At 45.8% G+C, this 15,004-nt stretch overlaps 2 protein-coding genes and 1 non-coding gene across 5 annotated transcripts; 2 read left to right on the top strand and 1 right to left on the bottom strand.

Moving 5' to 3' along the window:
• Nucleotides 1-301: 301 nt before the first annotated feature.
• Nucleotides 302-1,103, top strand: LOC116756839 (40S ribosomal protein S4, X isoform-like). The gene has a single exon (XM_032637857.1). It carries the CDS (start codon nt 315-317, stop codon nt 1,101-1,103), a length of 789 nt encoding a protein of 262 aa, XP_032493748.1. The 5' UTR covers nt 302-314.
• A 622-nt stretch (nt 1,104-1,725) lies between these two features.
• DFFA (DNA fragmentation factor subunit alpha) lies at nt 1,726-13,882 on the top strand. Of its 3 annotated transcripts, XM_032610018.1 has the most exons (7): nt 1,726-1,917; nt 4,142-4,303; nt 6,113-6,255; nt 6,692-6,850; nt 10,904-11,093; nt 11,313-11,461; nt 12,414-13,882. In XM_032610018.1, the coding sequence occupies exons 1-7, from the start codon at nt 1,779-1,781 to the stop codon at nt 12,624-12,626; spliced, it is 1,155 nt and encodes a 384-aa protein (XP_032465909.1). In that variant the 5' UTR covers nt 1,726-1,778; the 3' UTR covers nt 12,627-13,882. The 3 variants fall into 3 exon arrangements, with proteins under 3 accessions (XP_032465909.1, XP_032465920.1, XP_032465928.1); XM_032610029.1 differs by lacking the exon at nt 6,692-6,850; XM_032610037.1 differs by lacking the exons at nt 4,142-4,303; nt 6,692-6,850.
• On the bottom strand, nt 12,969-13,040 carry LOC116745584. Its single transcript, XR_004347489.1, has one exon. It is a non-coding gene; the product is annotated as a small nucleolar RNA SNORD77 (small nucleolar RNA).
• Nucleotides 13,883-15,004: the final 1,122 nt, after the last annotated feature.

Genomic DNA, 15,004 nt, shown 5'->3' with positions numbered 1-15,004 from the left:
CCCTTTTTAAGCAAGGAAACTTCCTGATAATTTTTAAATTATTACTTTAATCTTAAATGTTAGTTTTTCAGGAGTGAAAAACACAGACTTTTCCATAAGTAGCAGTATTAGAACAAAGACAGATGTATCGTCAAGCAGCACCTGAACAACCTCAACAGTAATGTGGTTCGCATTTACCCTTTTCTCTCTGGTTTCTTTGAGACCTTAATGTTTAATCTAGTTATTTAAGCATTTCGTTCCGAGGTCCCAACCCAACTGGCAGAGCTGAAGCAGGGAATCGAAAGAGTGGAGCTATTTCCGTGCCTAGCGCAGCCATGGCTTGTGGTCCCAGGAAGCACCTGAAGCGCGTAGCACCTCCAAAGCATTGGATGCTGGATAAACTGACTGGTGTGTTTGCTCCTCGTCCATCTACCGGTCCCCACAATCTGAGGGAATGTCTCCCTCTAGTTATTTTCCTAAGGAACAGACTTAAATATGCCCTAACAGGAGATGAAGTAAAGATCTGCATGCAGCGTTTCGTTAAGATTGATGGCAAGATCTGCACTGATACAACCTACCCTGCTGGTTTTATGGATGTCATCAGCATTGACAGGACTGGAGAGAATTTTCATCTGATCTATGACACCAAGGGTCGCTTTGCTGTTCATCGTATTACACCTGAGGAGGCCAAGTATAAGTTATGCAAAGTGAGAAAGGTCTTTATGGGGACAAAAGGAATCCCTCATCTGGTGACCCATGATGCTCGCACCATCCGCTACCCTGATCCCTTCATCAAGGTGAATGACACCATTCAGATTGATTTGGAGACTGGCAAGATTACTGATTTCATCAAATTTGACACTGGTAACCTGTGCATGGTGACTGGAGGTGCTAACCTGGGAAGAATTGGTGTGATCACTAACCGGGAGAGACATCCTGGTTCTTTTGATGCAGTTCATGTGAAAGATGCCAACGGCAATAGCTTTGCCACGCGGCTCTCCAACATTTTTGTTATTGGCAAAGGCAACAAACCGTGGATCTCTCTTCCTCGTGGAAAGGGTATCCGCCTTACCATTGCTGAGGAGAGAGACAAGAGACTGGCTGCCAAACAGAGCAGTGGATAAAATTATCTCTAAGTGACGTGATTGGGAAAGTCTTTGTACTTATAGATAATATTACATAATTAAAAGCCTCTTTAGTGTTAAAAAAAAAAAGAGTGGAAATGTGCGAGTACCTTATGCTTCTCTGTTATGTTTTCAGCCAGACTGAAAGCTACACTCATCATTTTTTAAAACTGACTTCCTTCAGATCAGTGTGAAGGTTGGGACATTTTATAGATTTGTTCAGGTTGGAAAGGAAAAACAAATTAACACAGTACAATGACACTGCTTTATGTATTAATATCTTGCCATCTATCTATATATACAGAAAGGAGTGCTGTAACAATTCAAGGGAGTATACGGGCGTGTCCTTCATAATACAAAGTAAATCCCTATTGACCTCATTTTGAACGCGCGAATGCAACTCCTTAATATAAGGCAGAAAAAAAACCCACCTCCGGCGTCCGGATTGCGCGACCTAAGTCGGCTTTGAACCCACAGACTACAGCTCCCGGCATGCCCCCGGGGCCGCAGGGGATTCGCTGCAACTAGAACTACACCTCCCGGCGTGCCTTGTTCCCACGCGTGATTTGCTACAGCGAGAACTACATCTCCCGGCATGCCGTGGGGGTGGAGTTGGGTAGGACTCCCGCGCCCAACCCCCTGACGTCCCCGTGTTGGTCAGGTCAGACCCTGAAGATGACGGAGGTGGTCGGGGGACCCAGTGTTCCAGAACCCAGCGAGATCCGGGCTCTAAAGCAGTGTCTCCTGTGCCGCAACCACAGCCGGGAACAGCACGGCGTGGCGGCCTCCTGCCTCGAGGAGCTGAGGAGCAAGGGTTGGCACGGGACGGGGGCGAGGACTTGGGGGGACGGGGGCGAGGACTTGCGGGGCCGGGGCCCGGGCTGAAGGGACCGGGGGAGAGATGGGGATGTCCGGTGGGGCAAGGCGGTGTCAGGAGAGGCGACTTGGGGCTTCTTGTCGCTCGAGTGGAGCCTTGGAACAGAGATGACTCAGGTGGATATGGCGATTTAGCAGTTTCATAGCGTTTTCCGGCACTTTAACTTAATTTATCTTGTGTGAGATTCATATGGTGGAGAGGCAGACGGGAAGCAATATGCGAATTAAGACAGACTCTACTTCGGTGCCTCGCCTCACATGACTCAGATTTTGGATCGAACTCAGTCCACTGTATTCCTGCCACTCAGGCTCCCTAAGGTTGTACTGGGTCCCCCAGCTGAGCCTACGGCGGGGTGGGAGCGGGTTTCCACAGTCAGCTCTGGCAGGTATCTGTGCGGTAAAGAGGGAGCTGTTACCGACCATCCGGGAGGGCCGGACAAGGAACGTCTGTTGTGAGTGACCGAGTTGACAGAAATTCTGAGCCGCATACCGTTACTAGCTGCCTGACCTTGCACTTAACCATCTCTCCATCCCCAGTTTTCTCATCAGCAAAGTGGGTGTATTTCCAGCCCTGCTCCACAGGATTGGGACTCTGGAAGGAGATGAGATATTCAAATAACTTACATGTTGCTGGCCTGTAAGCAGTAAATTGCTTACCCAAAGAAGTTCTATTGGTTAAACGTGTGTGTCATCCCCGGGCATGTAGTGGACGTGTGTGTCAGCGTGTTCATGGCTTCCTCCCAGGGTCACCAAGCCCATTAGATATCAGACAGATGTCTTTCAGAGATGCAGGAACAGCCAAAGCACTCTAAATGCTTTAGTGACGTGGTTTTTGCCATATAAGTGTTTACATATTTTTTGCTTGGCATGAAGTTGCTTAAGTTTTAGTGCCCCATCAGTGCAGTGGCTGGATGCATTTGGCACAGAGGCTTATGTAAGCACTTGTGTTTCTGGAGCTCGGCCTATACAAGGCTTGCTGTTCTATTTGGGTGAAAGACAGCATTGCCCAATGATCTTTGTAGTCTCTTGGCTACTTCTCTGCCTACTCTAGTCCCATTAGCATTTTAGGCATTGCCATTACTAAATGGGATGGTACAGACCTGCCCTGGACAAAGCCTCTTGCCCAGTGATCATAAAGATGAAAAGCTACTGTTACAAACTTCTGCCTTCTGCTTCTCTTATACTTTCCTATAGGTTAGTAAGGCTGCCAAGAAAGATACTGTGAGAACATAAAGTCTTTTTTTTTCTTTTCTTTTTTATAATTTTCTTCTTTTCTTTTTCTCTTTTTTCTTTGTGACATTTGACACATGGGAGAATTTGAGTAGACCACTGAGGAAATGAATGAAAGACTGCTTGTTCTCAAGGAATCAAATCAGACTTTGGTTTGTTGTTCATCCAAGTAAAGGCTCAAGTGCATCCTAATGTGGGTGTAGAGTAGCTGGAAGAAAAACACATTTTCAAGAGCCAGACTGTGTGGGTTGAAATGCCGGCTCTGCCACTTACTGTGTGACCTTGGGCAAATTACTTAACTTCTCTGAGCCTTGGGCTTGACATCCGTAAAAATGGGAGTAACAATAGTATCTGTGTTATAGGATTTTTAGGAAATTAAATGCTGTATGTGAAAAGCACTTAGTACAGTACCAGGGACATGGTAAGTGTTATATTAGTACTAGTGGTCATCTTATAGTTATTATAGTTATTATTACCAGGGATTTTTCTAGGCTCTGGGGGCATACTTTTTTTAAAAAATTTATTTTTGGCTGCACTGAGTCTTCGTTGCTGCATGGGGGCTTTCTCTAGTTGAGGCAAGCGGGGGCTACTCTTCGCTGCGGTGCGCAGGCTTCTCATTGCGGTGGCTTCTCTTGTTGCGGAGCACGGGCTCTAGGCGTGTGGGTTTCAGTAGTTGCGGCACACGGGCTCAGCAGTTCTGGCTCGCGGGCTCTAGAGCACAGGCTCAGTAGTTGTGGCACATGGGCTTAGTTGCTCCGTGGCATGTGGGATCTTCTCGGACCAGGGCTCAAACCTGTGTCCCATGCATTGGCAGACAGATTCTTAACACTGTGCCACCAGGGAAGTCCCGGGGCATACATATTGAGAGTGCAAGGACAGATGTAATTTCCCTATGGATACTTGTCAATTACCAAATATTTTATTCCTCTCAGCTTGTGACATTCTGGCCATTGACAAGTCCCTGGCACCAGTCACCCTGGTCCTGGCAGAGGATGGCACCATAGTGGATGATGACGATTACTTCCTGTGTCTTCCTGCCAATACTAAGTTTGTGGCACTGGCTGGGAATGAGAAGTGGGCTTACAACAATTCAGGTAAGAAATGCTGGCCGTATATACTATATACCATCCATCATGATTTATTTTACTGCATAGGCACCTGGTTGCTGTTTGGTTGGCTGTTTTAAGCATTTATGCAGCAAACGTTTACTGAGCACCTTCTGTATACCAGAGCGGTGCTGAGTCTGGGGATGAAGATGAATGAGACGGGCTCAGTTCTCAAATAACTCACAGACCGACAGCAACTAAAACGCAGCAAGGGAGAGAGATCTGTGCCGCAGGTTGGGTCAGACTGTCTGGTCTGAATCCTGGCTCTGCCATTTACTAGCCACGTGACCTTGAGCAAATTATCTAACATTTCAGCCCCGTATTGAGATAATAATTACAGTACCTGTCTCCTAGCATTGTTGGAAGGATACTAGAACATAGTACATATCAAGCCAGGGCTTCTCAACAGTACTACTGACATTTTGGGCCGGAGAATTCTTTGTTGTGGGGTTGCTGTCCTGTGTCTTGCAGGATGTTTAGCAGCATCACTGGCCTTTACCTGCTAGGTGTCAGTAGCATCTCCTCACCCTAATTGTGACAACCAAAAATGCCTCTAGACATTGTCAAATGTCTACTGGGGGTGGGATGGGCAAAATCACTCCCAGTTGAGAGCCACTGATAGAAAGCATTTAGATCTTACCTGGTACACAGTAAGACAAATAAATATTACCTGTCACCATCATTAGCATCATCCTCACTGGAAATACAAAGGGAACTAATTTTGACGGGCAAGGATCAAAGAGCTAAAAAAGTGTCTTGAGGAAATTCCCTAGGCCACTAAAGTGAGGAAGTCACCCTTCAGCAATGGCTTTCCCAGCCACCTTTGTACTTGGGCCCAAGGGACAGCGAACAGTGGCTGCACCTGCTCCAGTCAAGGATAAGACCCATCCCCAAGCACAGAAGAAGTGCTGATGAGGATGAATGTTTTTGCATACAGTAATAGAACACACCCACAGACACAAAAACTAACCTAGGGCTTCCCTGATGGCGCAGTGGTTGAGAATCCACCTGCCGATGCGGGGGACGCGGGTTCATGCCCCGGTCCGGGAGGATCCCACATGCCGCAGAGCGGCTGGGCCCGTGAGCCAGACGGGAGAGGCCACAGCAGTGAGAGGCCCGCGTACTACAAAAAAAAAAAAAAAAAAAAAAAAAAAAAAAAAAGGGAAGTGTGACAGTATCCTGGGTATGCATAAGCATACATTGGATTTAAGTGGCTTCCTTCCATAAAAGAATACAGAGCAGTTTCACACAGAAATAAATGGAAGATGGGGACTTCCCCGGTGGTCCACTGGTAAAAAAAATCCACCTTCCAATGAAGGGGATGTGGGTTCGATCCCTGGTCAGGGAACTAAGGTCCCATATGCCACAGGGCAACTAAGCCCTCGCGCCACAGCTACTAAGCCTGCACACCACAACTAGAGAGCCCACATGCCACAACTAGAGAGCCCACGTGCTACAAACTACAGAGCCCATGTGCTATGGAGCCCACGCGCCACAACTAGAGAGAAGCCAACGCACTGCAGCAAATGATCCCTCATGCCAAAGATCCCCGCATGCTGCAGCCAAAAAAAAAAAAGAAAGAAATGGAAGATGGAACAAGAGGGAAAATTAAGGTCCTAGATGGGGTTGGCTTCCCCATGAATCCCTGAGAAAAGGTGCTTCCTTCACCATCTAAATTATTCTAAGTGATCTGTCGGAAGGATGTGCCGACATCCTTGAGGTCTGAGTTGGAGGAGGAAGTGAAAACAGCACTTCCCGTTAATCTGACTCTGACCGGCATTTTCTCCCATGTATCAGATGGAGGTACAGCTTGGATTACCCAAGAGTCCTTTGACGGAGATGAAACAGACAGCGGGGCAGGGTTGAAGTGGAAGAATGTGGCCAGGCAGCTGAAAGAAGACCTGTCCAGCATCATCCTCCTGTCCGAGGAGGACCTCCAAGTAAGCCTCCTCCGCAACCCATAGCCACGTTCCGCCAGCCTGTGCTTCCCCCAGCGCCTTAGTTGCCATGCATCCTGCCATAATAATTTCATTGCTTCTTAATTTTTAAGTAATTCTTAGATGACAACCAAGGTTCTTCATTTTCTAATTCTCTCACCTAGAGTAGGAAATTTTCACCCCTAACCCTGCATCAGAATCACCAGTGGAGCTTTTTAAAAACACAGACGCCAAGGCCTCACCTAGACCCATTTAGGACCAAGGCGTGGGTCAAGGATGTACTGCTAAAGAATGCAGATTAAATCTTAGCTCCATCTGTGTGACTTTGAACCGGTAACTTAGCCTCCCTGCTTATGTTTCCTCTCCAGTAGAATTAGGATAAAAATAGTATTGTTAATTCAAAAAAATATTTATTGAGCCCCGGTCCTCTGCCTGACAGTTCTATGCACAGGGGTGCAATGGTGAACAAGCCAGACACAGTCCCTGCTCTAATGGAACTCAAGTCCTGGTGGAAGGAGGCAGACAAAATAAGCAGCATGTCAGACAGGGCAGTGTGCCAAGAGTGGCGGGAAGGCTCCTGGAAGGAGGCGACCTTGTGGTGATTTTTTTACACGTGTATATTTATTGTGAATAAATCATATTAATGCTTTCACATGGTTCAAAATCCAAGAGGTATAGAAGGATACACAGGTAGCCAGAAAGTAAGACAACCCAAATGTCCGTCAGCTGATAACTAGATAAATAAAATGTGGTATATCCAAACAATGGAATATATTAGTCAGCCATAAAAAGGAATGGAGTATTAATACATGCTACAGCATGGATAAAACTTGAAAACATTATGCTAAGTGAAAGAAGCCAGACATGAAAGGCCACATATTTTATGATTGCATTTATATGAAATGGCCAGAATACACAAGTCCATAGAAATAGAAGGTAGATTAGTGGTTGCTTAGGGATGGGGTTGGTGGGGAGTTTTGAGGGAGAATAAGGAGGAACTACTAATGGGTACAGCTCTTTCTGGGGTGGTGAATATGTTCTAAGACTGATTGTGGTGGTGACTGCACCATCACAAGACCACTAATTATACTGAAACCCACTGAATTATACACTTTATATGGGTGCATTGTATAGTATATTAACTACATCCCCATAAAGCTGGGTTTTGGGGGGTTTTTTTTGGCCACGGGGCATGTGGGATCTTAGTTCCTTAGATCTTAGGAATTGAAGCCACATCTCCTGCATTGGAAGCATGGAGTCTTAACCACTGGACCATCAGGGAAATCCCTCAATTAAGCTGTTTAGAAAAAAAAGGATATACAGGAAAAGTCTGACTCCTGCCTCCAGCCACCCAACTTCCCCTTCCTGGAGACAACCAATCTGTCAGTTTCCCATTCCAGAGATATTTTATATACAAACAAATACATAAGTGTTTTCACCTCCTCCCCTATATCACACAAGTGGAAACATCTCTACTCTGTTTTAATTAATTATTTATTTATTTATTTATTTTTGGCTGTGTTGGGTCTTCGTTGCTGAGCGCAGGCCTTCTCTAGTTGCAGTGAGCGGGGGCCACTCCTCATTGCGGTGCGCAGGCTTCTCATTGCGGTGGCTTCTTGTTGCAGAGCATGGGCTCTAAGTGCACGGGCTTCAGTAGTTGTGGCACATGGGCTCAGTAGTTGTGGCTCCTGGGCTCTAGAGCACAGGCTCAGTAGTTGTGGCACACGGGCTTAGTTGCTCCATAGCATGTGGGATCTTCCCGGACCAGGGCTCGAACCCGTGACTCCTGCATTGGCAGGCAGATTCTTAACCACTGTGCCACCAGGGAAGCCCTCTGCTCTGTCTTAAAGAAAGATTTGGAAAGTATTCCAGATCAGTTTATAAAAGACATCCTCACCTCTTTTTCACCACTGCATAATATTCCATTTCATGTCTGTACCATGACTTATTTAATGAGACTTCCCCACTGGGGTACATGTGGGTGTCATCAGTCTTGCTCTTCTAGTCAGTGGTGCAAAAAGCTTAGATCAGTGTCATTTTTCACACATGCTTGTGCATAGAATAAATTCATAGAATTTAGTTGAGAAACATTGGCAGGTCCCAAGAGGAGACCCTGAAGGACAAGAGGAAGCTTGCCATGGAAAGGTTGGGGCCAGAGTGTTGCAGGCAGAGGGAGGGCAGGAGCAAGCTTGATTTTTTTTCTTTCTTGTTTTTTCTTTTTCTTATTTATTTATTTATTTTTGCGGTATGTGTGCCTCTCACTGTTGTGGCCTCTCCCGTTGTGGAGCACAGATTCCGGACACGCAGGCTCAGTGGCCATGGCTCACGGGCCTAGCCACTCCGCGGCACGTGGGATCTTCCCAGACCAGGGCACGAACCCGTGTCCCCTGCATCGGCAGGCGGACTCTCAACCACTGCGCCACCAGGGAAGCCCTGTTCTTTCTTTTTTATGAAACAGAAAGGGGGGACTTCCCTGGCGGTCCAGTGGTTAAGACTCTGCGCTTCCACTGCAGGGGGTGTAGGTTCGATCCCTGGTTGGGGAATTAAGATCCCACATGCCCTGTGGCCAAAAAAAAAAGGAAACAGAAAGGGGTCATGAGATCCCTTCCCATCCCACAGACTAGTATATTATGATACCCCTAGAATAAGGAGCACAGCAGTCCTTACCAAAATAGGGATACCAGAATATGAGTGAGCCTGGCCCTGACAGCTAGGCTGCACAAGGAAGCTTAGGACAGGAGCTGGCAGAGGCTGGCCATGCGACAGGTAGAGGAAAGGTACCACCATCTCAGGGACCATGGGGAGTGAGAACAGATGGGAGGGAAGGGAGGAGCCCAGGGATCAATTACACAGTGTCCTGAGGATTAGAACTGACTGATCCTTGGGACGTTATTAACTGTTCTTGCCTCATTTTCCTCATCTGTTAAGGTGGTGGTAATACTAGTACTTACCTCAGAAGGTTTGTACCTCTTGAATTTTGAACCTTATGAATGTATATTAATACTACTTGTTCGAAAATTGATGCAATATGAAAGTTAAGGATAACTTATAAAGTCACCTCTTCAAAGAGGCCTTTCCCAATCTAGAGCAGCCCACCTCGCCACTTTCTGTCCTAAGCGTTTTACATCAATTTTCTCACTGATACATAGTACGTGCTCGAGAAATGCAAACGCTTATTATTGTATTTCTTATTAAGCTCCATATTCTAATCTGCAGCTGAAGTTAGATTTACTCTCCAAGAATTTCAACAGTTTGATCTTTCTCTTATGAAGACTATTTTATTTTTTATTATGTTTTAATTATTATTATTTTTAATTTATTTTTGTCTGCCTTGGGTCTTCATTGCAAGCACGTGGGCTTTCTCTACTTGTGGCGAGCGGGGGCTACTCTTCGTTGCAGTGCACGGGCTTCTCATTGCGGTGGCTTCTCGTTGCAGAGCACGGGCTGTAGGTGCGCAGGCTTCAGTTGTGGCATGAGGGCTCAGTAGCTGTGGCGCACGGGCTTAGTTGCTCCACGGCATATGGGATCTTCCCAGACAAGGGCTCGAACCCGTGTCCCCTGAATTGGCAGGCGGATTCTTAACCACTGCGCCACCAGGGAAGCCCTGAAGACTATTTTTAATCTAATGCTGTATATGCCAAAAGATTGAGCCTTCTTAAAATCTAGGGTATGATAAGTGAGGTCTCCCTTATTTCACAGACTGAACACGTCATTTAAAAGCTGAGTAGTTTATATTTGAAAAATAGTCGTTCAAAGTACGAACATGTATAATAAAAATGTTTAAGGTTAAAATCATCAGAAAGAGGGGCTTCCCTGGTGGCGCAGTGGTTGCGAGTCCACCTGCCGATGCAGGGGACACGGGTTCGTGCCCCGGTCCAGGAAGATCCCACATGCGCGGAGCAGCTGGGCCCATGAGCCAAGGCCGCTGGGCCTGCGCATCCGGAGCCTGTGCTCCACAGTGGGAGGGGCCCCAACAGTGAGAGGCCCGCGTACCGCAAAAAAAAAAAAATCATCAGAAAGACTTTTGCTTGAAATAGCCTCATACTGATTCATTGTACAAGTGATCATACACCTCCTCCTTTATATTCTGTACAATGTACAATGGGTTATTTAATATGAGGATTTTGTTTTGTTTTCATTTTTATTCGGTGTATAGTTATTTACAATATTGTTTTAGTTTCTGCTGTACAGCAAAGTGAATCAGTTATACATATACATATATCCACTCTTTTTTAGATTCTTTTCCCAAATAGGTCATTATGGAGTATTGAGTAGAGTCCCCTGTGCTGTACAGTAGGTCATTATTAGTTATCTATTTTGTATATAGTAGTGTGTATATGTCAATCCCAGTCTCCCAATTTATCCCTCCTCCCCCTCCCCCCCAGTAACCATAAGTTTGTTTTCTACATCTGTGACCCTATTTCTGTTTGTTTTGTTTTTAATAAGGCACTAAGGCAGTAGTTTCCTAATTTTTTCACCAGAGGAAAACTGAAAAAAATTACATGCCTCTTTCCTGACTTTCAGGCAGCCATATATTAGGTAACTTTGGGAACTGGATGTAATGAGTCTGCGAAATTGATGTATTTGAGAGCTGTAACATCACGTTTAGAAAGTACTTTCCGATTTCTTAAAGTCCGTATTTGTTTGTCAGATGCTTATTGATGTCCCATGTTCAGAGCTGGCTCAGGAACTCAGCCAAAGTCGTGTCGCAGTCCAGGGGCTCCAGAACACCCTCCAGCAGGTCCTTGACCAGAGAGAGGAAGCCCGTCAGTCCAAGCAGCTCTTGGAGCTTTACCTCCGGGCTTTGGAGAAGGAGGGCAGCATCCTGTTGAAGCAGCAAGGTAGGATTCATCGGCTGGGGAGTTACACTGAGAACTCAGTAGAGCCTCTCCTTGAGAGGGAGCCAGGTGCTTACCATGTGGTTAAGAACAGTGAAACCACAGCTGCTGGCATCTTGAGATGACAGGCTTCTGTCTGCCCAGCTGCCTGCTCTGGCTGGATGTTGGTATGGCTGTATGTGTACATGGTGTGCTGATCTCTGTCTCACATCTGCTTTGCAGAGTCCAAAGCTGGCGTCGGTGATGAGAGGGATGCAGTTGACACGGGTATTGGAGAGAGCTCCTCCGAAATTGCACTTACGAGCCAGATCCTTAATGCGCTGAAGGAGAAACCCGCGCCAGAGCTGAGTTTGTCTAGTAAAGATTTGGAGGTGGGCAAGCACCAGGGACCCTGACCTTTGCAAGGAGAGGCTTGTATCAGGTTTTTTTCACCTCTGCAGACCTTGAATCATTAGCTGTCAATTTGCCCATTATTATATGCAAAGCATTTGCAAACATCTCATTTAATCCAAATCTTAAACAAAATGGTTGCCCTCCCTCAGATCATCAAACATTATTTTCTGGTCCACAGTAGGTAATGAAATGTCTGACCCCGACAGGGAGGAATAGCAGGGCTCAGGCTTCTGAGATGCATCTGTCAGTGGTTGAAAAAGATCCATAGGCTATAGAAGCACATAAAATATCCTTGAGAGAGGCCCACTCAAGGGGATCATCTTGTGCCCTCAGACCAAGGAACTGGAGGCTTGATGAAGGGAACATATCAAAGTGGGTGCTCCTTCTTTCTTTCCTTTTTTTTGGGGGGGGGGATTTGCTGTAGCTTGTGTTTTTGTTTCATCCGTTGTTTCACAGTTATTTTATTTTTATTTTTTATTTTATTTTATTTTTGGCCATGGCAAGTGGCATGTGGGATCTTAGTCCCCCGACCAGGGATAGAACCTGTGCCCCCTGCAGTGGGAGTGCAGAATCTTAACCACTGGGCTGCCAGGGAAGTCCCTGGTGCTCCTTCTTATGCTTCACCCTTGCCCCTGTTCCCAGTACTTCCTTGGTGTAGCTAGAAGGGAAAGAAGCTGTACTGACTTGAGCTTGGCTAAATTTCCTGTGAGCGGAGGACTTTATTGTTGCTCCAAGTAAACTACTCTCTAGATGTCCTTTCCTGTTGGTGTTGTGTGGTGAGAAGAGGCCTGTGACAATTGAGTATGAAGGGGACCTGGCATTTCAGCGTAAAGACATGACACAGACTGATATTGCCGATTCTCACCCCCTAAAGAAAATTATGAGAGCAGCAGAGGTGCTGGTTCTTAATGGTTCTTACTCTTGCCGCAGTTGGTTGCCAAGGAGGACCCTAAAGCACTGGCTGTTGCTTTGAACTGGGACATAAAGAAGACGGAAGCTGTTCAACAGACCTGTAATCAGGAACTTAGCCTGCGCCTCCAGCAGGTACAGAGCTTGTATTCTCTGAGGAGCATTTCAGCGAGGAGGAGTTCGCTGCCTGGAGAAGTGCAGAATCCCAAACAAGCCAGACGAGACCCCACATAGCCGGCAGCCAGAAACATGCCAAAGAAAACCAGTGTGACCAGTGTCAGTGTCAGTAAATACCTTCAGCCTAACCTTTGTAGCTCCCTACATACTCCTCTACCCCCTGCCTTCGAGAATGTTCTCCTGGAACAGGCTGGAAGACAGGCTTCATGCCCTTTCCGGAAAAGCTATTCCAGATCTCCACATGGGCTCTCTGACCTATTTTGAACCATAGAGCTGCACCAGCAGTATCCCACCTCCTCTAACTGCAAATTCTTATGTTCTCTAACAGTAGTTGTAAAGGGCAGGGAAAAGAAATTGTCATATTTCAGACCCACTATTTTTTTTTTTTACTTTTTTTTCTTCTACATCAGATAAATGGTATATCTCTTTCAAGATTCAATCATCTGTTGAACTATGCAGCCATCATAGTAATAGACCCACTATTCTTATTCTAAAGATGGAACTGCAGAATTTTAAACACAAAATAACAATAGAGAAGATGACATATCAGAGTGTTGATGATGGCCACAAACTTGTTTCTCAAGTTAAGGAATTTTTTCGTTTGTTTTAAAGGCACGTATTAAGTTTGCAGACCATAGGGACATATGGAGAGTAATTCACCATTTCTAATAGCTAATTCAGTATTGTGAAATTATATGCATTACCACAGTGAAACTTTTCAGTTTTCTAATGTGCTTTATCAGCAGGGGGTATAAAACGGTCATTAAATCAGTCTCCATGAGGTATGACTCTAGGTCTCTCTGGGTGCAAAGCAGAGACTTCTGGTTTATATCCCCGTTTCTGTACAAGCTTGTTCTTCGGGTTTTGTAATCTACAATGCAGTCTCTCTTGCAGGGAAAAGATAATTAGTTACTGACTTATTTGACTTACTTTTTAAGCATACTTAGAGGAAAACAGAATGCAATTAACCGATACATTGGCTAATTATTAAGTAAAGAAATATAACGATAAGTAAGTCCTAGGGCGAGGGAGAGGTACAGAAAACAAACAGAACAAAAAGAACTGTTTCCTTCTGCTGTGCCCTTCCTCAAGGAGGACTCAGACCTACGCAGCGTGCTCTTACTAATGCCTTATGTATTTGGTTCTCATTAGCCCCAATATTTCTTTTTTAATAGCATATTTTATAATGCCTTCTTAATTATCCTTAAATGAAAGCCAGAGCTGATAACCTACCTATGTGCATACCTTCATCAACATAATACCCCCAAATGTAGTATTTCAGAAGAAATAAAGGAAAATAATTTCCAACAAAATGGTGTGTATCTCAGTGTCACTTTCTGGAGATGACCATACGAAAGGCACATTGAAGCTGTCAGATGCGTGTACTTACCCACTGAATTACTGTGAATCTGTTAGAGGCAGCCAGGTGCGGTGTGTAGTGACTGTCAACCCAAATACCACAAGCAGCATTGCCCTTTGTAATGGGATTTCCCAAAACAGTGATGTTCTGGACAGAGTAACACATCTATCCTCGATTTACAAGGTGGCTGCATTCTTGACAGATCCAGGGAACGTTAAAACTGGAAAAAATACTTTGTATTTACATATAAAACAGAATTAGGTTTGGGGCTAATTTGGAAGAGGTTTTCATCCCTATGAACATCCAGAATGACATATAAAAGTCAGGTGGGGGCGGGGTTTCCCCAGAGGTGCAGTGGTTGAGAGTCCGCCTGCCGATGCAGGGGACACGGGTTCGTGCCCCGGTCCAGGAAGATCCCACATGCCGCGGAGCGGCTGGGCCTGTGAGCCATGGCCGCTGAGCCTGCGCGTCCGGAGCCTGTGCTCAGCCACGGGAGAGGCCACAACAGTGAGAGGCCCGCGTACCAAAAAAAAAAAAAAAAAAAAGTCAGGTAGGGGGAGAAAAGTCACGTGGGATATGGGATGATTCTTCATTGATGTGGAACAGTCACGTGCTTTGCAGGAAGAGGAGCATCCCACATCCTACCCCACCCACTCAATGCCAGTAGCAACCTCCAGGTATTGAGGCAACTGAAAACAGCCCCACACATTTTCAGAATGCCCCTGGAGGGGCAGTAATGCCAGTTGAGGATTTTTATAGCAGTTTGTAGTCTGCTCTGTGCCAGCACCTACCACATTGGACCCTCAAAACTGAGTGAGCTAATAAGCAGGGCGTGGCTTGTCGCCTCTCATTTTATGCATGAGCAAAGTTGTGCTCAGGGAGGGTCAATGACTTGCCTCATGTCACAAGGCTAATTGGAGGGCCAGGGTTCAAAGGCAGGTCTTCTGGTTCTAATTCCAGTGTTCTTTCTACTTATTTGTATTTTCTCTTAAGTCCACATAGTCTTTCCTACTCTACATCCAGATGACTGGTTTTGTTAATACCAGTGGAATAAGTTGGAGTCAGCTCTAACTGG

This window comes from Phocoena sinus, chromosome 1, assembly GCF_008692025.1.
Source record: "Phocoena sinus isolate mPhoSin1 chromosome 1, mPhoSin1.pri, whole genome shotgun sequence".
Lineage (NCBI taxonomy): Eukaryota > Metazoa > Chordata > Mammalia > Artiodactyla > Phocoenidae > Phocoena > Phocoena sinus.
Note: the sequence above shows the minus strand (reverse complement) of the source record. Positions and strands in the feature narration are given on the sequence as shown.

Excerpts from the sequence above, each read along its gene's own strand:
- LOC116756839 (XM_032637857.1), top strand. The coding sequence starts at position 315 with ATGGCTTGTGGTCCCAGGAAGCACCTGAAGCGCGTAGCACCTCCAAAG.
- DFFA (XM_032610018.1), top strand. The coding sequence starts at position 1,779 with ATGACGGAGGTGGTCGGGGGACCCAGTGTTCCAGAACCCAGCGAGATC. Across the intron at positions 6,851-10,903 it reads TGGAAGGAGGCGACCTTGTG|ATGCTTATTGATGTCCCATG; the intron begins GTGATTTTTTTA and ends TTTGTTTGTCAG. Across the intron at positions 11,094-11,312 it reads CATCCTGTTGAAGCAGCAAG|AGTCCAAAGCTGGCGTCGGT; the intron begins GTAGGATTCATC and ends TCTGCTTTGCAG.